General features: G+C 42.4%; 1 protein-coding gene across 1 annotated transcript in view; it reads right to left on the bottom strand.

Moving 5' to 3' along the window:
- Positions 1 to 21,968, bottom strand: part of dnmbp (dynamin binding protein) — a 51,968-nt gene that overhangs the window by 27,600 nt on the left and 2,400 nt on the right. Inside the window, 5 exon segments of the mRNA XM_034107198.2 lie at positions 378 to 1,218; positions 1,220 to 2,014; positions 2,092 to 2,609; positions 5,728 to 5,850; positions 7,151 to 7,305. Of these exon segments, the coding sequence (XP_033963089.1) occupies positions 378 to 1,218; positions 1,220 to 2,014; positions 2,092 to 2,609; positions 5,728 to 5,850; positions 7,151 to 7,295 (2,422 nt within the window). The 5' untranslated portion in view covers positions 7,296 to 7,305.

The following is a 21,968-nucleotide window of genomic DNA, read 5'->3' as shown; positions in this document are numbered from 1 at the left end:
AGTTGTATTGACACCAATCCCTGCAAAACACATTGACACTGTATTAAAAGTATTGATATGTATATTCTAATTTCTATGTTATAACATATAAGTAGAATTTGCTTAATGCATATACTTATTGACTTTCTGATCACCTGTATATAGTGTTATGACATTGTTTATTGTGTCTGCTCTATGGATGCATCTACTTACAATTATTCACAGATATCCTTGAGGAATTTTAAGAACTGTGAAACTGTGTTCATGAGGCCAACAAGATCAAAACAAATACATCGTCTTGTCGTTTAATCAGTTCAAGCCCCAAACCGATTAAACCACCATCCCATGTTGAGGATGTCCCAACACACTTCCCCCCCTCCACTGCCCAACAGTCTTACCTTGTAGCTGCTGCTGCTCCAGGGCCAGAGTCTCCAGGGTGTAGTTGCAGAACTCCAGATTCTCCATGGCTTGCATGCGGGCCGTCTCATCCTCCTCTTCCTCCTCCAGCATTGTCCTGAGTTCTTCTGCCGTGTGTGCATATGCCTCCATGTCGTGCTCCACCTCTTGCAGCCGGAGCAGCAGCTGGTACCTCTCCTCCTCTTCCTTCTGCCTCTCCAACTCCATCTCTCTCTCCAGCTCCTTCTCCGCTTCCAGCTGGCACTGGATCTCTTCTTCCTGGGCGGCTGCGAGGTCACCGAACTCAGGCTGCCTTCCTGCGACTTCGTCCAGGAGGTTCATAGCAGATTCATCAGGGGAGTAGAAGATATTTGGAGGAGTGGTGTTTTGTCTCGGGAAACGAGGAGGGGCACGCGGAGCAGGGCGGGCTGGTTTGTACCCAGGTGGAGGTGGTGGGCGAAGGACTTTAGGACGAGGAGGTGGGGGGCGAAGGGTCCCACGTCTCTCTAGGGAGGAGGAAGCAGAGATCGACTGCAATAGGTGGGAAACAGGCGAATGTGAGGTGCCTCGCATGATATCGCTCTCATCGCTGAAGTCCATGATAGAGAAGTGGCGTGATATAGATTGCGGGCTAAGGTCGTCTACAGAGGACGTGTGATTAGGAGCACTAGAGCTAACGTTACTATCGCTGTAGGTCAAGCTTTTCTCAAATTCAAAGAGTTGCTCGGTTAGCTTAGCCTCCAGGTCCCCAGCTGAGGTTACCAGGGCGTCTAAAGTAAAGGACGTTGGCAAGACACCATTGGAGCCACGCTGCCGGGAACGTTGCCTTTCCTCTGCGCTGCCCCATCATCATATCAGCATCAGTGACGCTAGCGTGGCGGGTTAGCTTCTTCTGCCGGTGGTTCTCAGCCAGGGTTAATAAGGCCTGGCCAAGGCTACCACTTTTCTTACTGGTGGGGGAAGCGTCCTTTGGTGGCCTCTGGGAGTGTCTGTTGTTTTTAGACCAACCAGTGTGAGTGCTAGGGAGGGTAAGGCTATGTGTTAGTTTGGGCTGTAAGGATCTAGAGTTACCGTTCGGATAGCTAGACCGATTAGGGCCAGAAGATGGACCGCTTTGTCTGTGGCTACGTGCGGGCAGGCTAGGCCGAGACGGGAGTCTGGGTCTTGCTGGAGGAATGGATTTGGGTCTCTCGGGTCCCCTCTGTGCTGGGGCCACAGGTCTACGTGGCTGAGATTCAGGCCTGCTGCCCCCGTCTCTCTGTCCTCTGTTGTTTGTCTGAGCCCCAGTGCTCCTGTTTTCATTTTGCCTCCTCTGCTCCTCCTTCCTCTCAAAGTAGTCCAGGTCCCACACTGTATGATCCTCATAAGTCGTCCATTCAGGATCATTCTCTGACTCAGAGGCTTCAACAACATTTGTTTCCTCTGGCGGTTTCTCCCCGTCGCCCTCTATTTTGACAAAACGATGAGGAAAAATACCGTGTCGCCCTCGCAGCTCCCCCTCCAGCCAACCGTCTTCCAAAGTGCCTAAAAGATGTATGCGATCCCCCATATCAAAGTTCAACTCGCCTTGGTCTATGGCCCGAAAGTCATACAGTGCCACAACATAAACACCTCCCTCTTCCTCCTCCTCCTCCTCCTCCTCCTCCTCCTCCTCCTCCTCCTCCTCCTCCTCCTCCTCCTCCTCCTCCTCCTCTCTTCTTCTTCTTCTTCTTCTACTAAATCCTCTTTCTGCTCCCCATCCTCTCTCATAAACACCTCTCCTTCTACAACTTCTACCCCATCTTCTGCATCATATTGATCCTCGTAGCTATATTGTTCAGAATCATTGTTCAAATACTGGCAGTCCTCGGGCTCCTGAGGAGATCGGATGGATCCCTGGAGCTCCACAAACCCCTCTGGGAAGATGCCCCTGTGGCCATTCAGCTCCCCCTGGTACCAGCCCGGCTCCGGCAGGCCGGTGATGATGATCAGGTCGCCCTCACGGAAGTCCAGCTCCTCGTTGAGCTGCGCATGGAGGCTCATGAGGGCCCGAGCCTGGCCCAGGGCGTACGGGGGGAGCTCTGACGCCTGGGCCTGAGCGGAGCGTTCAGACAGCTGCCTGGAGCGACCTGAGAGGGCCAGCTCCTTCACACATGATGTGGGGAAGAGACCGCGGACGCCCAAGGCATTACAACCCCGCTGCCAGGTCTCATCGAGGTTTATGGACCCTCCTGCCTCTCCAACTACCACATCACCTATAGAGACCGGAGATAATGAGCATCACATTTAACATACTGATGTGAATTATGTCACAGTTAAATGCTAAAACATTACCGTGAAAACATTCACATGAAATGAAAAGTAGTCAAATGTAATGAAATGTACTTTTTAAATGTTGGCCATGAGGGTTGTGCAATAGGTCGCCATTGTCAGTATGTGCGTCTGTGTATTGTGTTTGTCCAAACGGTGTATGACTGATGATATGTGTATGTCTCTTAATGTCCACTATGTTTGTATATGTACATGTATGCGGAACTGCAGGACGGAGTCCAGAACACATTTCCTTAAGGGGACAATAAAGTATATCGTATCGTAAAAGAGGTTTCTAAAATGGCTAAGATCCTCAGATATTCATAAATGTTATTATATTATTTTTTATTTGTCATTTTAAGTAGTACAGGTTAAAGGGGAGTTTTAAGCAGAGAGGGAAATGCACAGAGACAAAGCAAGAACACTTTAGGATATAAAGGTAAAGACAGCAGACGCATGCTGTCCTAATGGTTGCTCTTATATACAGTACATGTGTAATGTTGTTGTTTTTTGCACACATATAGTACTGCATGGTATCCAGACAGTAAAGGTAAATTAGCCACACTTATACAGCAGTACTAAACCCTTAAAATAAAACAAACAATAATAGAAAAGTTAAAAATAAAACTAATCTTACATTATCTAATTAAACCAATTAGCCATCTAATTATTTAATGAACATGCCCGTTACATTTGGGGCGGCCATCAGGTGTGCCTTAATTAACTGCACTGACTTAGCTTGACTGGAATTTGAACTGCAATGAAGTGCCAGATATTTTGTCCACGTTCAGGTAGCTCTGGTTCCGTCAGGTTATCTCGGGTTACCTTTATTATTGCATTTTTAATTAACAGTTCTAAGGTCAGTAATGGTGCTTTTATATCTAGAGGATCAGGATTATAGGAATGTTGACTGGTCAGCCAGAAGTCATGGGGTCGCATTCCAAAGACCTGCGGCTCCACCTCCCATTGTGTCTGGGACCAAAACTGGAACGCTGCCAATGGTCACAGTGGAAATTCATAGTGGAAATGAAACATTTTCACTCTCAAATGGCTAGTAAAGACTGTCTCCTATGTTTCCTTTGCTGCAGGAAGTGTTATTTATCTATGACAGTACAAACATATACAGGAATATTGTTTTTGAGTACATTTGGTCAAAGGTTACATCTAAATATAAGAAGACATTTTTATGTATTTACACATTTGCCTTATTGGGACTGTTCAATAGTTGTGAGTCTCCAATGTTAACTTAAAATGCTCAATGCACAATTCTCAATACTACAACTTCTATGACTACGACTACCATTAGAACTTCTAAGGACAAAAAAAGACAACAATAACACGTTTTACCGATGAAAGGGATCTCTGCATCTGTGTTGCATGCCTGAGGTTGTTGTTAAATAAGAAATTAGAAAAAACGACAACTAATGTGAGATAATTCCTGTAAAAAGAAAAGGTCAGCTGGAGACAGTCCATGCAGCATTTAGTTTGGCATCTAGGGACATCTAGTGGGCAACTTCAAAAGGAGGCTTTGTATGATGCGTGTCTTTGTGTGGCACTTTTTAACACGTTTCATCATTTATTTATTTATATATTAATATTTTACCACTAAGAGAGGTGTTCATGTTTTGTTCAAGTGAATAGAAAATTCATCAACAGTCAAAAAACGTTTTATCTAAATAGTATTATATTTCTAAAACAATAGTGGAAGATCAAAGGGGAAAGTAAATTGACTTACTTCACAAGAAATGAACATTTAAAAATGAAATAAATAAATTCGTTTTTTTGTAGGAAAAAAGCATTCCGTGTAAATCATGAATGCCAATTTAATGGCCTTAAACAACACAACAACTAAAACAATCAGATGCAAGAATGTGTCAGTAGCTGACTGTGAATGTGAAAGCTTTCTTTAAATGTTAATCCTACATCATGGCATCAGTTCTGGTTCTCAGTCTTTCCCTCTGTTTGCACACAGTAACCTTTGAGTGTTTTTCCAATTACATTTTATGGAGAAGCTCCACGAGACAGAGTGACATCACAGGTTTGACCATTTTCTATTTTTGTTTCTAGCTCTGAGTTAGAGTTGATCATGTTCATTTAAAAGAGAGGGAGGATGTCATGACGGAAAACCAGTGCATAGTCTACATTCACTATGATCCATTCAAGCAGGAATAGCATTATAAATTGCATTTGTACAAACAACTAGACACAAAAGAATGGTTGTGAACTGTTCTACTAAAAGTGCACAAATGGGTAAATAAAGACAAAGTCACAGTGTCTAACACAGGGGTGTCAAACTCAATTTCATCGCGGGCCACATCAGCATTATGGTGCACTCAAAGGGCCGGTTGTAACTTTAAGACTATATAAACATACATATATAAATATTTAATATATATAAAATAATGTAATTACTTTATTGCCTCTGCATTGGATTATTATCGGATAGGGTAAAAACTTCATAAATAACTACGTCTGAAAGCAGAAGTCTAGGGCAAATAAGTGCAAGTCTCTTCAGTGAGAATGTCACAAAAGTATTTAAAAAAAAAAAGCCAAATTCTGAAAAAAAAGTGACATAAAAAAAAAGGTCAAATTTAAGATGCATTATGGGACATATAGTTTATGGACATCGTGCTTCTGTAAACCGGTATGTAACCGTATAATAAACATATTACATTCTTTCAGAGCTCTTGCGGGCCACATGAAATGAAGTCGCGGGCCGGATTTGGCCCCTGGGCCTTGAGTTTGACTCCCCTGGTCTAACACAACACAACACTTCAACACAAAACAACAGTTTACCTGAGCACAGCGACATCAACAAGTAGCGTTAGGCTAAGTGAGGAAACACGGCCCATTAGAGGTTACAGTAGTCCTACTTAAAACACAGCTGTGTTACATCCTGTATCCTGAGCAAAAAATCTACTTACAGAAACAATATAACAACGCCTAAGTGTGCTCTGATAAAAGTCTTCATGTGTTATGACTAGTAGTCATAAAGACGAGTGATTCATACTTTTATCTGTATTCTGTATACTGTCGGGATGAGTGCATGCAGTATGTCCTTACCTCTAATCAGGGACAGGTTCCCCTGCTCTGCGGAGTTGAAATCATTGATGCAAACATAAAGTATGTCTCCAGGCTTGCTGCTGGGGATTGTGATCTCTTCCACAAAGGTGGTGGGAAACTGACCTGAAGACAGAGGAAAGAGGGAAACAATAAAACATGTTTCCTAAACGTGGCTGCTTTCCAAGACACTGACACAGTTGTAACTTCCATAATTCAGATGCGTCTAATATTCCGATATGTTAACTCACAGACATATACAGTGTAATGTGGCTGTAGTATCCTTAACCTCATTCAGAATGAGCAGAAAGCATCAGTATAGGGAGATGAAAGGGTCATTCTTTTTAAGAAAACGACAAATTACTTTATTAGTTTAAGATCCTACTGGAATGACTGATAGGGCTGCTGTTTTTCTATAACTACTTAGTACAACAATTCTCAACTCATATTAGAAAAAAGCCAATAGTCTTTCAGGGTTGAACAGTTTTCTCTTTGTGGGAGGCTGTGGCTCGGTGGATAGAGTGCTGGACTTCGAATCAGGGGATAGCGAGTTCGAGTCCCACTGCAGTCAGCTTGTCGTTGTGTCCGTGGGCAAGACACTTCACCCCAAATTGCTCCTGTGGGGGTTTCCCACAGTACTGAATGTATGTAAGTTGCTTTGGATAAAAGCGTCTCACAAATGACATGTAACATGGCAGATTTGAAACTGATTCAAATATTTAGGGAATGCAAGAACATCTGGATTTAATTTAATAAAATATATTATTTGAATAGACACTTCAGAAAACATGTCAGCCTGACACCAAAACCAGTTTCTCATCTTTCCAGGGAAGTCCTGACATCAATGTATTAACATCTGTGTTTTCCAGGAACAGTACAGCAAGGCCACATTGCCTTCCCATTCGCACTTCCCCTCTGAGGGAATCCCCTTTCTTATCTTAAGTGATCTTCTTCCTCCGAAGAAGAAGAAATAATTGGATTTCTGGAAGAAAAACAGTTAAAAAAGCAGCGAAAGCTAATAAAATATGATGCACCCTTTCATCTTGCCCAGAATTAATTACGATCATCCTCTTCACACCTGAACATAAAGTAAGAACTTATTCATGAACTAAATCTGCAATACCTAATTCACCCCTCTTCACTTCGGAAGTATTTTCAAAATCGTTCTCAATTCCCAGACCTTATGAAGGGCTACAATGTTTAATATTGAATACTCCATATCGTGTAACGCAGACCTCAGAGAGGAAGTGAACCATGCCTTGTCAAACATTTGTTATATTGCATCAAACAAGCACAAATGAAAGACCAGTTTTCCGTGTGGTGGGAAAGTACGATTTTCCATGTTGTTTTCTATGGTTGTAATTCAAAACAGAAATACACAACCATAAAGGTTTATATACAACAATAATGACCCCTGACACCTTACCTGTGACGCCATCTTTGTTACCAAGCAACCAGAACTCATCCACGACACTGAGCACCTCGATGACATCACCGGGGAAGAGTGGCAGCTCCTCGGAGACGCTGGGAAGGAACTCAAAGACGGCACGCACCACCGACCCTGCTTCCATTACTCATAACCTGCAAAACAGAATACAGATTAAAAGAGTATTCCCACTAATTGTTACATTAAAATTGTATATAATGCATAGAAAAATGGGAACAAGTAAAAGAAAAATGGAGGATAAGCAACATTCGTCAAAATGCAGATGCGTTTCAGTTTTCTAAATAAGGAACACTGGTGCTATTCAAAAGCCTCGCCATACAAATCACAAACAGAGAGAGCGAGCTTTTCTGAAACAACATTAAATGAAAGGGGGGAGAGAGAGCGTGAGAAACCGAAAGCAAAAGAGAGACAAGGCTTTTATTTTATTTATTTTTTTATTTATTTTTTTTTTTTTTTAAAATACGACTATTGGCTAAGACCAAGTCGTTTTTATCTTTTAAAAACCGAGAAAGGGTTATTAACGCCTTTGTTACCTCGAGACTGGATTACTGCAATACCCTGTCCGTCCTGGGAGAGGGATCCCTCCTCTGTGTCTCTCCCTGAGGTTTCCCTTAAACTGTGGGTTTTCTCCGGAAGTTTTTCCTTGTACGATGTGAGGGTCTAAGGATAGAGGGTGTCGTTTTTTTCTCATGCTGATATTCTGAACAATCTGTGCTGTTGTATTTGCTGTAAAGTGTCTCTACTGTAGGCTATTTTTATTATATGTACAGCACTTTGGCTCGACCAAAAATCGTTTATAAATGTGCTATATAAATAAAACTTGATTTGATTTAAAGACATTCCTCGACACTCTGTATAACCTTCTCCTGTTTCTCTGCTTTCTCATGAAGAGACAGGGGTAAGGCGGCGTGTACAGTAATCCCATTTACCAACTCCTGCTCTTCTCCGGCAAAAGTGCATATCAAATAAAAGTGTGTATGTGAGGCAACATCTTTTTAAAACCAACCACATAATAACACAAAACACCCATTTTCGAAAACTTGTGCTCAGTACTGTTTACATTAATTAGCAGCACATTGAACTAACACACAAAATAACACAACATTTTATTTAATAAGTACTCCACGAGCCCTTGGGTATCCTTATCTGGAGACAGACTAACCACAGGTGGGGATGGACGTGCTGAAAGAGAGGGGAAATGAGAGAGGAGGGCTGTAGTTTGCCACAGTCAATGGGGCCTCTGTTGTTTGGGCTGATGGAGCCAAGGGGGGGGGGGGGGGGCACTCTAGTCCAGTTCAGTGGCACTGTCTCTGGGGAGAGACCCGGCTCAGGTTATCCTGAATGTGGAGTAAGATAGAGTGTGTGTGTGTGTGTGTGTGTGTGTGTGTGTGTGTGTGTGTGTGTGTGTGTGTGTGTGTGTGTGTGTGTGTGTGTGTGTGTGTGTGTGTGTGTGTGTGTGTGTGTGTGTGTGTGTGTGTGTGTTTGGGTTCCTCAGTGAAGGTTAAGCAGTTCTGTTTTGCTTAACAAAAGCAATTTGATCTCACTGAGAAGCAGGATGTGAACACAACACCACATAGTGTCAAAGCCACAGTGTTAACTAATGTAAGCCAAAGGGATGTGTTCATGTAAATGTGAAGAAATAAAGGCAGGCAATGAGCACAAACATGCGGTGTGTACTTTTTTTTTTTAAAGTGACCAAATCAATCTTTAATTAAATAACTAAATGTGATGGCTTCATAATGTCATTTGCAACATGACGCACACTGTAAATATTTTTTCTCCTTAACCTCAGTTCAATTGAAACAATACCAGCCTGTCTGATAATATGACAAACGTAACAAGTCTAAACATGCACACAGGTGAATCACATATCACCCAGCTTTGAGAAACAGTGTTCATGAAACAGAGTTATGGTGATCGTCAAAACAACTCACAGGCTTATCTGTTTTGTCTATGTTTGTGAAAGATGATATCTAGAAAGAAATGCCTGAACCATTAGTTCATTGTGGTTGCAGAATAAAAATAAACAAGTATAGCTCATCTCAGCTGAAGAGAGCACAATGCACTTTAAACTGTCAGGTTAAAGAAGTGTCTTTGTGAAAAGCCTGGTATTCCCTTTAACCCAGCGTTTCTCAAAGTGTGGGGCGAGAGATGTGATAGGTGGGTCGCGAATGGAGGCGATGAACGGGAGATTATTATATATTTTTTTAAATAAATAAATGTTTTGGACCTCAGGCCGGAATCGAACCTAGGTCCTCGCGGGCGATAGTGGACTGTTACAGCCGGAGACTCGCAACGGCGGTGGACTTTCACAGCGCCGGATCCGCCGGAGCCTCGTAACCAAAAAAAACAGTTTACAAGGGGAGTGATTAGTAAAAATATGCATAAATAAAAAGAAAGAATGCTAACTAGGTAACATAAGATAAGAATAAACAAGTTTAATATTTTGTTAATGGTTGTGATCATATTCTAAAGATGTTTGGATTATTGAAAAGTACACAGCTCGCTTTCATATGAGTGTTGAGAGCTGTATCCATCAATTCATTTTGTGCTCAAAGTGCACCAGATTGATGCACTTCCCGGGGGAGCATGCCCCCGGACCCCCCTAGAGGATGTGAGGTCCACCCACAAATAAAGCAGGTTAAAATAGTTAAGTTGAATACATTTTCTTTTAGTAAACACTGAAAACGGGTCCCACAGACCCAAACAGCACACAAAGGTTAAAGGTAAGCATATAATTATGTTAAGATGTGCTAAATATATACACAAAAAAAGAGGAGTAAAAGTAGCTCATGACTTGTTTTATTTTTTCAAAGTAGCTCTCATCCTAAAAAAGGTTGGAGACCCCTGTTATAGAACGATACATTTGACAATTTTAAGCTTGGCCTACCATTTTATTGGAGTGATGAGGAACAGGTGGGGCTTGAAAAGGCCCACCTGTTCAAAGTGGGGAATGACAGAAAAAGTTTGAGAACCACTGCTTTAACCTAACAGCCATTCACAAAAAGAAGGTGGTTCTTGTGGCACAGAGGATATTTAAATGTGGCTACTGTGTATGACTTGTGTGTGTAATTGTATATGCATGCACTGCGTTCTTCAGTTGGCAGTTAACAGTGAATTCCAGTAAAGCCACTGAAGACCAGCCAACTCACTGATCATGTTATATAAATAATCTATGTCACCCCTTGAGTCATCTTGCACTCAGTGGCTGTAACACAAACAGAACACACATTTGTCTAATTTTGGAAAAGATCTCTTCTCAGTGTATCAGCTCATAATGTCTTACTTGTTCCCTGAAGATGGGGTTCTGCCAGGACAAGACAGAAAGTCAGACCGTACATACACAGAGGCATTTGTAGCAGAAACAAACCACACAAACTTTACGTTTTCTCAGCTAGAAAATAGAGAAGTGTGTCTTCGGTCAGAGTGACCCAACACGTACGGACCAACACGCGATACACAACAGTATGCTGTGTTTCATGTGCAAATCCGTGATGTTTCAGAAGCAGATGTCTGCACATATATGGTTGTTATCAATGTAAAGCAATTTGGGGTGAAGTGTCCAGGGACACAACGACAAGCTGACTGCAGTGGGACTCGAACTTGTTATCAATGTAAAGTGGCATTTGACATCTTTTACCTTGCCAGCTTCTCCAAGTGGTTATATTGTTTTGCTACGCTGTGACAAATACAACCTTTCTGTTTTTTTCAGAGCCTGCCTCTATGAGTGACACATTAAGTAACTAATCGAACCATCAGAGAAAATGCTATAAATATATTATGCTGGACTTTAACACCCCACACACACAGACACTCAAATCCAGCACTAGACACTTTCTTTTACGCTGCTACTGTATGGACAGTCTTGCACTAATATACATTCTCAAAGATATTGAAGTGACTGTTATTTATATTGATTGTTGTGCTTTTGTTTAGGTCTTAATGTGTGCATATGTACAAATGTTGTGGGAAACGGTATTTCGATCTCTCTGTCTTTACCCACAAACTGAAAGATTGACAATAAAGTTGACTTTGACTTTGATGCTTCTTAAAACTCTTTCGACAGCTGTTGAATAGAGATACTAAAGCTCTTAATTGCCCTCTCTGTGTCTTATCTTAAAGGTCCTATGTCATGGCCATTTCTACAGATCATAATTCCATTGTTGAGGTGTACTAGAATAGATTTACATTGTTCAATGTTCCAAACTCACATTGGTTTCTCATACAGCATCTCTGTGTATTCACTCTCTGTCCTACACGGCTTGTTGGAGCTCCTGCCCCCCCCCCCCCCTCCCTGTGAGCCCACTGTGCTCTGATTGGTCAGCTCGCCCACTCTGTTCTGATGAGTCCACCACCGTTACAGCAGAAGATCAGTGATTATGTGTTACAATGGCGTTAGCGACCAGAAAATGACACCAGTAAGGACAAACAGATGAGAATGCTGCGTGGGGTCTGGGTGCCGTGTTGGCGGGACGTTGCGCGTCTCACTGCTGCGAGGAGCGGACAGTGTGAGCTGGGTTCATTTCCTGCTTGCGGCGTGGACAGCGAGACATCACGAATGGACGTGGGAAGGAGGGGGTGCTGAGGGGGCCGCAGCACCCCCATCTGCGAGACTCCACTAGCACCCGCACCCCCAAACGCGGGGCACCTACAGTGTAAGCGCGCCACAACTTCGCCGCTGCGAGGCTCCACTAGCACCCCCCCCCCCCCCCCCCAGTGCGTCACAGTTTTGCCGCTGAGAGAGTGTGTGTGTGTGTGTGTGCGCGTGCGTGCGTGCGTGTGTGTGTGTGTGTGTGGAGCTCCACGGATTGGTCCATTTGGGTATGGGCAAGTCACTGTACCCAGAAAGAAAAAGAGAAATCTCCAACGAGGCGTTCTGGGGCAGCAAAGACAGGTATTTTCTGTGTTAGAGTTTTACTCGCTACAGGGTGTACTTTGAGGGTGTGTGACTTTGCAGACTGTTTACATGCATAAAAAGCTACATAACACACAAGGGGACGGGTAATAACCGGAAAAGCATGACATGGGACCTTTAAAAGATTGAATATTGAAATTGAAGATTCATTTCTAATCAGGCCTTCCTGTGTGATGTGAAACTCATTTCTAGATTGCCATCATCTTTTCACAGGCATCATTTTTCTACGTAAATGAATGTCTCAAAATACATCCATCCACCCATCCATCTTCTCCCGCTTATCCACGGTCGGGTCGCGGAGGTAGCAGAGAGGCCCAAACTTTCCTTTCCCTGGCCACATCAACCAGCTCTGACTGGGGGAATACATGTGGTAAACAAAACAAAAAAGATCACCCCTCCAGCCACTTAACTTCCTGCATCTTGTGATTATTGTCTATTCAAGCCTGCCGCCACAGCTGAGCTTACATCCAACACTCAGGAAACATCTCACCACACCCTTCTGCCGTGCCCAGGCCTGCACACACTCCCTACGCTGCTGCAGCTTGCCTCCAGTTAATCCTCAGATCTGCATTCAGCCAGACAAGCTCCTTAGTGTTATTTATGGGTCTGTCGGTGGCCCCTGTACTCGCGCACTTTTACACCCTATACTCTGGCAGATGACAACACAAGCGCCTGATTTTCCTGTGACACCTGGGTCCTGTAGAGTAGTGGAATATAGTTCAATTCAAACATTACACAGGTCAGCTGATACATAAAAATAAGCTCAGAATGTTTAACGGAAAAAAACAGAGTAAATGCAATAAAGTCCATAATCAATCTTCTTCCCCTAAAATGCAAATAGCTGATAGTAAAATGCTCAGTGTGTCATATGTGTACCAAGATAAATATTAACTCCTTACTAAACTATAAGTGATCATCAGCATGTTAGCATACTGTAGCTGACATTAGCATTGAGCTCAAAGACTCACTGCAATACCCTTAAATAAGTGTTAGCCAGGCTGTGGACTCTTTTCATATTATTCAAATACTAAATAATGTAATTTGTTAATATAATGCTCTATTTTTGGAATGGCTATTGCTACATGCTTAGCAGACATGGAATGTGTCATTTCAGGGCTCCACATTATAAATGGCCCGCTGGCCCGGAAGCACTATTTATGGCGCGTTTTCACTGCAGGCCTCGCTCGGCCTCCCTCGGTTTGGTTAGGCCTTATTAGGCCCGGCTCACTTTAGACACCCCGAGCCAGCATAACGTACTTTCCACTTGCCCGCTCAGGCCACTAAAAATATTGCTGTAAAAAAAAAATATATTGTCCTGTGGTATTGGTATTTTGACAAGCAATTTTGTTAAATTGTTTCGTTTATTAACGCTACAACATAGCGTTTTGTGAGTCGGTTGTCGTTGTTGGGTGAAAAGCAAACAGCTGTTTGCTGCGGTGCGCAGCGCGAGCAGGCTCCCGTGAGCGGGAGCGCGCTTCTTCACTACAGACTATCGCGCCACCTAACCATTCGCCAAAATGTTTTTAATACCAGCGGTAACTGGCCAAGCGCCGGGCAAAAAACTTCAATCTTCAAATAAAAGAAAGTCACCAGAGGAGTTAAAGGAGAGTGACAGGAAGTATGAGAAGAAGAGGGAGAGAAAGTTTCAGCTTGACCGATGGAGTTGGCTTCTATGCGGCTTTCACACCGGCGCTTTTCAGTTTCTAGCTCCGAGCGGGAGCTTTTCTGGTTCAGCTCCGGTTTCCCTTTTCAGCTCCCGCTCTGTTCACACCGCCCACTGGTGCCCCAGAGCTGCCCCTGCTGCGTCATGACGTCACCGTTTACATCGCTGATTTGCTCCCCAACGGCAGCTCACAACAACAACAACAACAACAACTGCGTCGGGTCGATGATCGTGTTGCTTTTAATCACACGAAGCCAGAATAAATTGAATAACGACTTCTCCAACCTTATACTTTGCTCCAGAGTGCCGTGGTTCATTGTTTATTAATGTGTTTCTGCAGCATTTACCGACCGCTGCAGTATTGGCTGCTCTTCCACGGGAGTTTATTCTCCCGTTAGCTCCCGGTTAGCTCACACTGCAGCGGCCGCTCTAAAGTATTCACTGTCCGACTCACACAAGCAGCTGATGCATATCCCCAGTTCCCTTAGCCTAAGTCAGGGGTCGGCAACAGGGGGACCGCGGTCCGGATCCGGACCCAGACGCCGACCTATACGGACCCGAGCTATAATCAATACATTAATAAGGGATTTTTCGGCGCCTCCCGCTTTTTTAACGCTGATTTGGGTGACTTGTGTAATTCGTGGAGAACCGAAGAGTTTTCGTTTTGGGGGAGGGAGTCCGTCCGTCAGTCCGACTGACGGACAACTTCTCACTTCACAAAAGAAGAAGAAATCTAGACCGCAAAAATAATTAAACAAGCGAGTACCTGTTTTTCCTGGCCAAGGACAGGTTCCTTGAACACAACACGAGCGTAACGTGTCTTCCGTGTCTTCACGTGGTATACGTCTCGTCTGAAAGGAGTGCTGAGCACCGGAATGCCGCTTCAGCACTTAAAATATTGCATATAAGGATAATAATCCATAAAGAGCCGTACACATGCCGCAGTGTTTGCGTGGCTGTGTCTTTAGTTGTAAGCACAGTGGCGATCTGTTGTTATTAGCATCTGGTTAGCTAGCTATGCTAACGAATTTAAAGAGCTTTTCTACAACCAGGTGGAAGAGAGCTCTCTCCTGAGAGGCTCAAATAACCTCAGCTCAGTGAGGTTAAGGCACACCTTGATATGATCATTATAGTTATTAATGAGACTAAATGAAAAACTGGTATAAAATAATATATGACAGTAACAAAAAAGTTGTTAAAAATAACAAGAATAGAGTTTAAAAGGGGAGTGATTTGTAAAATATCCAAAAAGAAAAATATGTTCTGTTTCATATGGAAGTTGAGAGATGTATCCATAGATCTCTTAATGTTGCTCTCAAAGTGTACCAGATTGATGCTTTTAACTTCAATATTTTAAGCAAAGGTTGAGTTCAATAATTTGTACGACCCTCGGAGGATGTTGTAAAAATTGAAAGGAAAAAGGTTCCCCACCCCTGCTGTAAATAATAATAAAAACCCTTGATTTTTAACTTAAAGGTGAGGTAGGTAAGTTTCAGAAACCGACTCGAGATACACTTTTTGTTATATTCCATGGAATGCTCTTAACATCCCGATAGCAATGAATAGCTTAAGTGCTTTGACAAAAAATCATCATCTGTAGAAGCCGTAATACTGTAAAAAGTACAACTTGACTCCATGTCAGCCCAGATTTACAAACTCCTGGCAGGACAAGCTCAAGCTCAATTCTCACACGGAATTTAAAAAAAGTGAGTGGGGGACTGCAATATAAGAGGGAAAGAAAGAGAAACTTTGAAACTGTTCAATTGTTGTGATGTGTAAAGACTGATATTGTTCTATAATCGGCTGAAACTGTTAAGTCATGATGTGAAACGGTTAACAAAGAAAAAGGGACACTCAATTTATTTTATTTATCTAAAATTAAGCACTTTTAAGATGCACATATTTTCAAAAGCTATTTTATTTATTTTCTCTATTTTATTTTTAAATGCAGCCCGAGAGGAACATTACACATATCCACAGTATTTAATGTTAATTGACAATAAATATTGTTGTTTTTTTAATTGTACTTTCTTTATTTGATTGGCAGTTAGTTGTTGATTATGCAGACGTTGATAAAGCTACAGGTCACTTCAATATATATCACACTAATTCATGAAGCAACTTAGACATTTTGATGTTCCGGACCTTTGCATGGGGACATTTTCTCTAACTGGACCTCGTTGAATTTTAGTTGAAGACCCCTGGCCTAAGTGAATGTGTGTCAGTCTGAATTGACACTGTTTGGTATCACAACGCTGTTATGAAAGTTTCTCTGGTATAAAACGGGTGATGTTAGCATAGCAACCGAAGCTAAACTGACTACTTGCATCCGATAGCTGCAATAATACAAAACAACACGTCTGCGTCTCTCCACAATGATCGATAACAGCGAACGGATGGTCAAAGTAAGGCACAAATAAACAGAATCACACGAAGCCTGGTTAGTGTTGCCTGACTTTATAAAGTGTGTTTATAGGCACTACTGCTTGTAGGCAGGCATAACAGTGGTGGGTTTAGTTTCCTGCACGCCTCGACGTAAGAGAGACGTAAGTGACGTCGCCTCTTAGCTCCAAAGCTCTTGCCTCTGGACCGACAATTTTTTGGAGCTGGAAATGAAGCGGATTCCGGAGCTAAGAGCCGGCGCAGCTCCGGTGTGAACTGGAAAACCCGGCGCTTTTCAGGCTCTAGCTCCGAGCCGGAGCTGAAAAGGCGCTAGTGTGAAAGGGGCACTAGTGGTGCAGTGCTGCGTCCTAAAACCCTTTTATAATCTATCGATTACATTTATGATTCAAAAATTATAAAAAGTAGGGTAGACATGTGGAGATTATCCGGCTGAACAAAACGTGCATTTATCAAACAGGTTTGTTTTCCACAGACCTTATTTCCAGCTATTTTCCAAAACCCTGTGGAGAAATACCATTGCTTTTTGCAGAGGGAACCAGCAGCTTACGCCCTATTTAACTAAGGACCCGTTTCTATCCAACTGAGTCTTGTTCAATCTATTCCTTGGGCCAATTACACCTTTCCACTGCACAAAATAAATTAGATTAGCAGGGAGCATTAATTAGAGTTGTGTTGATATGGGATGCACACCTTCATCAGTTCCACATTGCCGTCAATATTTTTCAAGGTAAAAAAAAGTATTTAAATAGGTCTCCTCATCTCTAAATTTAAAAGCATGATGTGCATGTTTCAGTATTCGAGTGACTCATTCTGACTCAGAGCAACACCAGCTGAGGACTATTTGTTAGGATTTGGAAAAAAAGGGAGGGAAAAAGAGAATCATGTAGGAGGAGCAGGCAAGGCCAGAGAAAATGTTTAAAACACGTTGCCAGACTCTACCAGATAACTGTTCTTCCATCGATGGAATATATCTAATGATCGTTTACTGCTTACCCACCTCTACAGGGCACATCCTGGAAGAGTACAAGGGGCATTTCACACACTGATAGATCCTCATAATGAGACTCCCACAGGTGTGTCTCTTCTGTGAGGATTTATGAGGTCTTGATAAGCAATGGGACTCTGAACATGACTGAGCAGCCTGGAATAAACTACTGACAGCAGAGGAAAACTATTCAATGTAGTTCCTGAATACTGTGTGCGCAGTGCATAATTAAAGACACATGTACTTCTTCTACTGCCTCAACAACACTTGTGACGCCAGGGTTGGCCCTCGACCAAATACATGTTTAGCAGACTAACACTCATAATTGTGTTGACAGCTTAGTCAATGTAATAAAAACAGACTTTCTAGACAAAGGATAATGCAGAAGCACCACTTGTGCTCTTAAGTGTCTTGGAAATATGTCATTCAGCATGAAAACATATTAACAAATGACTTGTCGAAAACCAAAATGACCAACTTATCAATTGTTGAAATAAAAAGGTGCAGCCTGAGATTGCATAATCCTTATTTCTACCTGAAAAGGTGAGTCGTTTTTTAGGGAGAGAGGGTGAATGGGACAGTGTGATGAAATGTGTGTGTGCTAATTGGCACTGCCCTGGAGAAAGTAACAGGATTACGACAGATAGCTAAATCAACAGTTGACACACGCGCATGCACACACACACACACACACACACTGTATTAAACACATATGTCAAAGTTGACTGTGGGACAAAGTTGACCTGCGAAAGGCCCATCATCCATCTTTACTAAACTAGTACCTGTGCATTTGTGTGTTTCCAACAGTAATTGGATCAGTATATGATGCAATTCAAACAACGAAAAGCATGTGATGGAAAATCAGTAGATTGTTAGCATTTTACATAAGTAGTAGTGAGATACACTAGGTTTCAATGTCAGCAGGAAATAATCAGTCTTCTCCTTCAATGAATGCAACATCTAAGGAATGTATAGAGCACGTGTGAGAAGGGAGACATCACAGTGAGCTAGACCACTGGGTGGGTTAGGGAATGAACAATCAACCATGCCTATAAAATCGCAATTTTCAATCACAAGAGCCACAATTTCCGCATGATTAAAAGCTGTGGCATGTGACACTTGTTGAATTGTCAGGATATATTGAGAACCTCAAGGCAGAGTTTATTCAGCTGTTTTTAATTAACATTAATACTGCGACTTGGTGAAACAACTACAAAGAAATGTTGGTTTCAATCTGGTTGCTCATCAACATTTTTTATTTCAGTTTACTATGAAGTTCACATTTTGCTTACTGAAAAAAATAAAAAAAAGTGGAACAGCAGGACTACAAACAAAATGTTGCAATGATGTTCATGAAAGACAGTACCATGGGTTTAAATTAAGAAAAATCCATCACATTGTGGAGCAGATTAGAAACATGGGTCAGGCAGAGATTATATTTCATTTTTGTTAACATTACAAGATTTGGCCCCAACACTGGTCTGTAATCTGTGGGTACCATTCTAGCTAATTTAGGTTGAATAAAACACATTGATGTGGAGTAGTAGTGTGTATGGACACACCTGTATTTCAGTTTGTATAAAATACTTGAAAATGTCAATTGTGTGATTAGATACTTTTATCAAATCTTTCAACACTACAGTACATACTGTATATAATTGTCCTAACTGGTCCACCTATTATTACAGCTGCAAGGCATCCGTAGGGTGCTGAAACCGTGTGTCAGAGTGGAGGAAGTGGGATCTGCTGACTGTCTGTACCTTTTATTGAACAGGGTCATCTGATGCCAACAATGAAGCTGCTGCCTCATTATCTGTCTGCCTGCCGGGACCAATGTGCCATTCATCCTATTCAGATACACCGGAGTGGCAGACTGGCACACAAACAAACACACACACAGGCTGGCAGAAGCCTCTGGAGTGCACTGGATGACAGCTGATGTCTTTTGATACAGATTGTTTACTGTGCAGCGCTGTAGTGCTCCTATACAGAATGCCGAGTCCACTGAAACACATTCACCTCGAAACAACCAGAACAGGTGACCTGGCCAGTGGACGCTTCTGGATATTAAAAACTGTGGACATCTGTTGCTTTGCTTTTGACCGTCTAGTCTTTCAGCACATGTGATTGGGGGACGACGAGGGGAAAATGAGAAGGCTCTGTGGGGCTGACAGTTGTCAACATAAGTCATGTGGTTTTCTAACCATCTGCTTGTGGCTCACAGACCTCCTGTAGTATAATCCTATAACCAATTTAGATAAGACTTTTGTTATGGTTTGTTTTTCTTCTTTGCAAACAAAATGTGGTCAACCACATCGGTAATAAATAAATCTCCTAATTGGCCAACTTTATGCTCTGGTAAAGACTTTGTCAAACAATGTTAGGGCGTTCTGCTGGCTTGGTGGTCTAATCCGCACAAGGGCATACTTTTCAGTTTTGATTATATATTTTGTCGGTCTTAAACATTTCTTATATAGCTCAGGGTTACGTCATGCCAAACCAAAATATATCCAGTCTCACATAAGACAAAGAAAGAACCAAATCCTACAACAAAACAGCAATGAATTAAGTCATTTTTGCTTCAAAAAATACTTAAACTGAATAGTGTTTTTTAAATAGATGCATATGGAATTTCTGAGAGGAGATTTTTTATAAATGTTCTTATTATTTTAGCTTTAATCCTTATACCATGTCGTTTTTCTGGGTTCAAACTCAGCCTAGGATTCTTTCTTTGTTGCATGCCAGCCATCCAAAACTCCCCGTTTTTACATATCATTTCATCTCATCTCTTAATATTATCTTCTAAAGACAATCCTGCTCATGAAGCCTTAAAAGTAATGGTACGGAACCACAATGTGATCTAATGTTGTTGGTCTAAACAAAAAGTAAATGGCAATACAGTGAGGAGAGCAGTCTGGCTTTAAAGTGCATATCAACCAGATGAGGCAGCACTACGTGGCCTCAGCCAGCTGGGTGAAAAGAACACATCTGGGGAGCCGAGTCGAATGCCTAAAGATGCCAAACTCTGTTGAAATATTTGGGCGAAGCTGTACTGTTTACCTCAAACGTGCAAACAGTAAACACATACAAAGAGATGGTGACATACAGTACTGTACACTAACATACTAGCTCTGCATTTCAATACAAACAAAGTCTATTTAGTCACAAGGCCACCACCAATATATATAACGAGACAGGAAGAATGGTTCCTTATATTTTAAATAGCCTAAACTGTATGCTGACTGTGGTTAACTGACATGTCAGTTTGCAGATGCACAAAACCAATAATGCCCTTTCCTTTCATACTCACATTTACCACTCTGTTGTGAACTATAAGACAGTAATCTTGCCAGCAGCTATATAAAAAGTACGATAACATTTTGTATACATATTTCATTTTCATACAGTAGCTCTGAGCAGGGGCGGACTGGCCATCGGGACGAATCACGGTGGGCCGGTACTGAAACGGGCCGGTCGGACGATGTGGGCCGGTCAGATAAGTCACTAGAATAACAAAATGTCTATTCCGCTTACTGCCTTATTTATACTAGTTAAAACTTCTCCTCACAGTCTGTAACTTTCCAAAGAGTAGACAGAGCATTGCAAGATGTGTTGCTGCTGAAACATGAATGTAGGGGAAAACCCTGGGTGGGTCGTTGGACAACGAATGGTAATACTCTTTTCTGGCTTATCCATAGCCTAAGTCCTTGTCTTTACATTTTCACTCACTTTGCATTTCTGCAGCTTGGCAAGCACACAGGCATCTCTCAAAGGAATGTGCTTAGTTTTGGACCCTTTTTCTTCCTTTCCCTCACATTTTTGTTTCCCTATTCCTTCTTCAAGCATGCACGTGTTGAATATTAATGGCTCTCATGACACAGACACACACTGGGTGGACCTCTCTTTTGCATAAACATTTCCACAGCTAGGAGGACAGCTCAGATGTCTGAGCTCAGAGGGCAGAGACTGCGTTGTCACGGATACCATGATGTGTTTGGAAACCCAGGGGTGCCCAGGGTAACGCCGCCTCCTGAAGACATGCCGGAGTCCTAATAGTTCACATATGAGCGGTTACATAACTGATATCTCCCTTTGAATCCCAACACGACTGCACAAATTGTAATGGAGGGTGAAATAAGTACTGGTACGCTCCTTTTGGGGAAATCCATAAACACTCAATTCTAACATCTGCTTTCCAAACATTTAAACACTTAAGGGTGAATTGAGGGCATTGACAAGAGTCCGCCAAAATGGAAAACTCAAAGTCAGCTTCGATGAGTTTTGGGAAACTGTTGGGACAGCTAACTGGGATGGGCCAGGAATAATCTACGCAGAGGACTGTAATACCAGCTTCATATGAATTCAGCAAAAGAGAGAAAAACACTGCTGGAAGGAACACTAACGGCCCGTCCACACTACAGCTTCGACTGCTTCAAAAACGGGTTCCAACACGTCTGCCCATTCACTTTGAATGGGGTGACGTCACTTTTCGCCGAACTGCATTGTGGGAAGCAGAGCGGAGCTTTCCTGGCATTTCAGGCTGCAAAAGTTGAGCAATGTTCAACTTTTGAAGCTTCTGAAGCTTTCGGTGGAAGCGTCAGCCAATCAAATCATATGCCAGTACAAGCTCTAGCCAATCAAACCGCTGCTTGTGTGTCAGGGGCGGGAGATTCATGTGATTGGTTGTTGGTCGAGCTTCAGACACGCCCGGCTCCAAGCTTTTTTTGAAGCTGTAGTGTGGACGGCCGTAAGACTTCAAGGAGTGTTCTTCTTGTTTAGTCTGTCTTTATTGTGTGCAATTGTCTCTCTGTCTTCAGGGCTTTATGTCCAA

This window comes from Pseudochaenichthys georgianus, chromosome 19, assembly GCF_902827115.2.
Source record: "Pseudochaenichthys georgianus chromosome 19, fPseGeo1.2, whole genome shotgun sequence".
NCBI lineage: Eukaryota > Metazoa > Chordata > Actinopteri > Perciformes > Channichthyidae > Pseudochaenichthys > Pseudochaenichthys georgianus.
The sequence above is the reverse complement of the archived record's forward strand: the minus strand, read 5'-3'. Positions and strand labels throughout refer to the sequence as shown.